This window comes from Hippocampus comes, unplaced genomic scaffold (genome assembly GCF_001891065.2).
Source record: "Hippocampus comes isolate QL1 unplaced genomic scaffold, H_comes_QL1_v1.1 scaffold33, whole genome shotgun sequence".
NCBI classification, from domain to species: Eukaryota; Metazoa; Chordata; class Actinopteri; order Syngnathiformes; family Syngnathidae; genus Hippocampus; species Hippocampus comes.
The window spans coordinates 336,852-340,125 of record NW_017804842.1 but is presented as its reverse complement, the minus strand read 5'-3'; the positions used below and the strand labels follow the sequence as shown (position 1 = coordinate 340,125).

Below are 3,274 nucleotides of genomic sequence, written 5' to 3'. Positions count from 1 at the left end.
GACTGTCACAAGCGCTCAAGCGTTTGCTGCGGCTCGCAAACACACCAAACAAAATGCTCCGCCAGAACAGGTCACGATATGCGGCAAGTTGTCAGATGACCAAAATGGACGTGTCATACTTTGGACCCAACAAAAACGGAGGTGGGAAGAAGATTAGCCCCCCCCCCCCGCCCCCCACTGGTTAACTGGAGGAGCTTCCAACTTCCTTCCAATGAGGAAAAACATTCAAATGCTTTGGGTGGGGGCTGCTCCCGGCGCCCAAAGTTGGGCGACGTCATTTTGGCTTCCCTCGGCACAGGAAGCTGCTTTTTTTTTTTTTGCTCGTCAAAATGGCCCAAAGCCCAGCGGTGCCCAAATACGCCCATTGACAACTCAGCCATTCTTGAAACATCGGCCGACATACAACACGCGCGTGCGCAAGCATACGATTGACAGCAGGAAATGGGATCCGACGACTTCCGGCTTCCTACTTCCTGTTTTGGTGCCCGGAGGCTGAAAAACAGAAGACTTCATCATCGTCAGGACACATCAACACACACACACACACACACACACACACACACACACACACACACACGTACCGACAGTGAGCAGTGTGAAGTGTGTCAGTCCCGGAGGTCTCCGATTGAATCACTGTCACGAAACCTGAGCGCCCACAACTTCCTACCCCCGTGGACCCCTCTCTGACCCCCCCCCCACCCCAGCGCAACACAAACACACTCACGCAGTGCATCCACAGGAAGCCCCTCCTCCCATCACGCACCCTGACTGCCTGCGAAGCCACGAAGGGGAGTGAGGAGCAGGGGGGGGGGCTTGCATCACCCAACAACAAAGTTCAACTTTCAGTGAGGCAGGAATGTCGGAATCGAACAGTCGTCGACACGGCAGCGGCCCAAACTTTGGAAACGCCTTCAAATCCAAACGAAGAGGTCAAGTCATTCAAGCGATGACGTGTTGCTCACGCGCAGCTGCAAACTCAAAAAAAAACCTTTGACACGTTTTTGTTTTCTACTGTTCAAACCCTGTTCTTACCGTGCTTTGTTTTTATGTTGTATTTTGTGTCTACAACGGGCTTTTATTTTGGCGCCTTGACCTCCAGATGTTTTCACAAACCAAAACAAGGAAAATGAAGGCGCGTGTACGTTGTCGTTGTTCGATGTCACGGAGTTGTACATCGACGAAAAGCACCTGGCCGCAACGGAGACAAGGAATTTTATGTTGTTGGGTTGTTTCTTCGTTATTTTCTTATGATGCGAGTTGGGCATCGAAAGGTGTCTGTCTGCTTTGTTATTTCTATTGCGGTTACGCTAATGATAGCCTCTCGTCGGTTCATGTGTAGCGTCGCTAGCTTTCCCGTACCGCGAACATTTTCACATCTGGCTAAAGTTCTGTCAAACAACTCTTTGCCTGCCCCTAAGTATGTTCATTTCTATTTGTAATTTTTTTTCTTTCATGCCATCGCTCTGAGGAGGTGTCCACAGTGGAAGGAATTAAAAAAAAAAAAACTTTATGGAATATCAGTACACTTCATCATTGTCTGGCTGGGTTTGCTCCAATTGCAAGTCAAAAAAAAAAAAAAGCATCAAGCTGACGGAGAAAATGGCAAGGTGTACAAAGCCGTTCTCTGGGGAAAAAAAAAAAAAAAAAAAAGTTCCTTCAAAGCGAGTGTCAGCGCGCGGCGTTACGTAACACGCGGCCGCAAGTCCGCGACGGAGATCTTCATGTTAATGACGTCACTTTCCGGTTCGCTGCCGCGCCGCTGGGATATTTAAAGGAACAAATGATTTCAGGATGGGCAGCTCAACCCTGCGGCGTGCGCAGCCCCCCCCCCCACCCCCTCCAACACACGCACCACCTTCCTCCTCTCTGCCCTCGCAGTGCAAAGATTACGAGGAAAGGATGGCGAATCACGAGCGCATTGTGTAATCGTGCCTTCAAGTGCGTGTTTAGTTCCGAGAGGGCGCAGTTATTAGTCGTGTGTGTGTGTGTGTGTGTGTGTGTGTGTGTGTGTGTGTGTGCAGGGGCAATGAAGGTCAGCGAAGGCACGGCAGAGTCACAAACGTGTCGCCTTGCGAAATGAGGATGGCCAAGTGGCGTTTACACGTGAATGGCGTTGCCTTTCCATCCGGAGGGGATTCAGACTCCAAATTCAAGGCGGATAGGATGCAGATTGTCTATTGCTCGAACACACGACAATTGAGGACAAACGTTTGAACCATTTTTATTGTTCCATGTGATGTTTACATTGCTGCCAAATGCAGAAACCGGATCAGATCCGGTTTAAACTTGCTCTGACGTTACCGTTTAGGACCCTGCGTATGTTGAAGTGAGTTGATTGATCTGGTGAGATTCGACGGAGGTACTGAATGTAAACCCGTCACGATTATTCCCGATTCCCCATACCGAGATCATCCGCGCTGAAAGGTCGATGCCGCCGGTGAAGTCGGTTCTTTGCGGGGCACTCATGACTCCCGCAGGGGATCTCGGAGTAAAACACGCAGCGATAGCACTGCTTGCAGCCAGTGCTGAAAAGAAGTTGTCGGTAGCCGTGGCAACGCAAGATGGCTGCCCTCTGGCTTCAGCTGTGAGAGGCGGTCCAGGTTATTACGGACGTCCGTGATGCCAGTGTTGAATATTCTTGAAAATAAAATGTTGATTGCTCGCCCTAATTAAATGTGGTGTGGTGAAAGGCTTCACGAAGCGCCTTTAATCGGTTCTGTCGTCGGCAAGCCAAGGCTGCTCGGTTAGCACTCTCGAAACCTCATCCTAACTTTCGTCCTCAAGCACTTTTAACAGCAAACCACAACTGCAACAAGTCTTCAATCGTCACCGCAAAACCAGACCGCCCCACTCCCGATAAGTTCCATTGAGACTTGACGTGACTTCATCATGACTCGTGCCCCCATCCCAACCCCCACCTCCGTCATTCCGCTCCACATTCCTACCATGCCAGCTGGACATTCCGCTCTCCACTTGCGCCCCTCCAGCAACAAACGACAGCCGGAGCCTTGAAGGATTCTTTTTCGGACAGTCCACGCAGCGTGACAGGCATTTGACACTGACGTTTGCACGTTTTCGTCAAGTGACAAGAAATCAAGCTCCTCATCGGGGGAGGTGATGTGAGGGCAGAATCCCCGCAGCATCGCTCGGGCGCGCACAAAGGGCAGACGCAAGACTTACGGGTAAGCGGAGGACTTCCGGACGCGCGTCTCAGCGCCGGTCTCTCCTCCTCCCCCGCTGGGAGACACACCGCCCTGTCCGACACCCCCGCCGC

The 3,274-nt window shown here is 51.4% G+C and overlaps 1 protein-coding gene across 15 annotated transcripts in view; it reads right to left on the bottom strand.

The window, feature by feature from the left end:
• The window catches only part of LOC109516935 (tripartite motif-containing protein 3-like), a 14,856-nt gene that overhangs the window by 9,971 nt on the left and 1,611 nt on the right, over window positions 1-3,274 (bottom strand). For 9 of the 15 annotated variants that reach the window (XM_019871778.1, XM_019871772.1, XM_019871788.1 and 6 more), the window contains exon 1: window positions 2,946-3,174. The exons of 1 other annotated variant lie outside the window; for it this stretch is intronic. In XM_019871778.1, the coding sequence (XP_019727337.1) occupies window positions 2,946-3,143 (198 nt within the window). In that variant the 5' untranslated portion in view covers window positions 3,144-3,174. 5 more of the 15 variants (XM_019871804.1, XM_019871866.1, XM_019871826.1 and 2 more) reach the window with 4 other exon arrangements.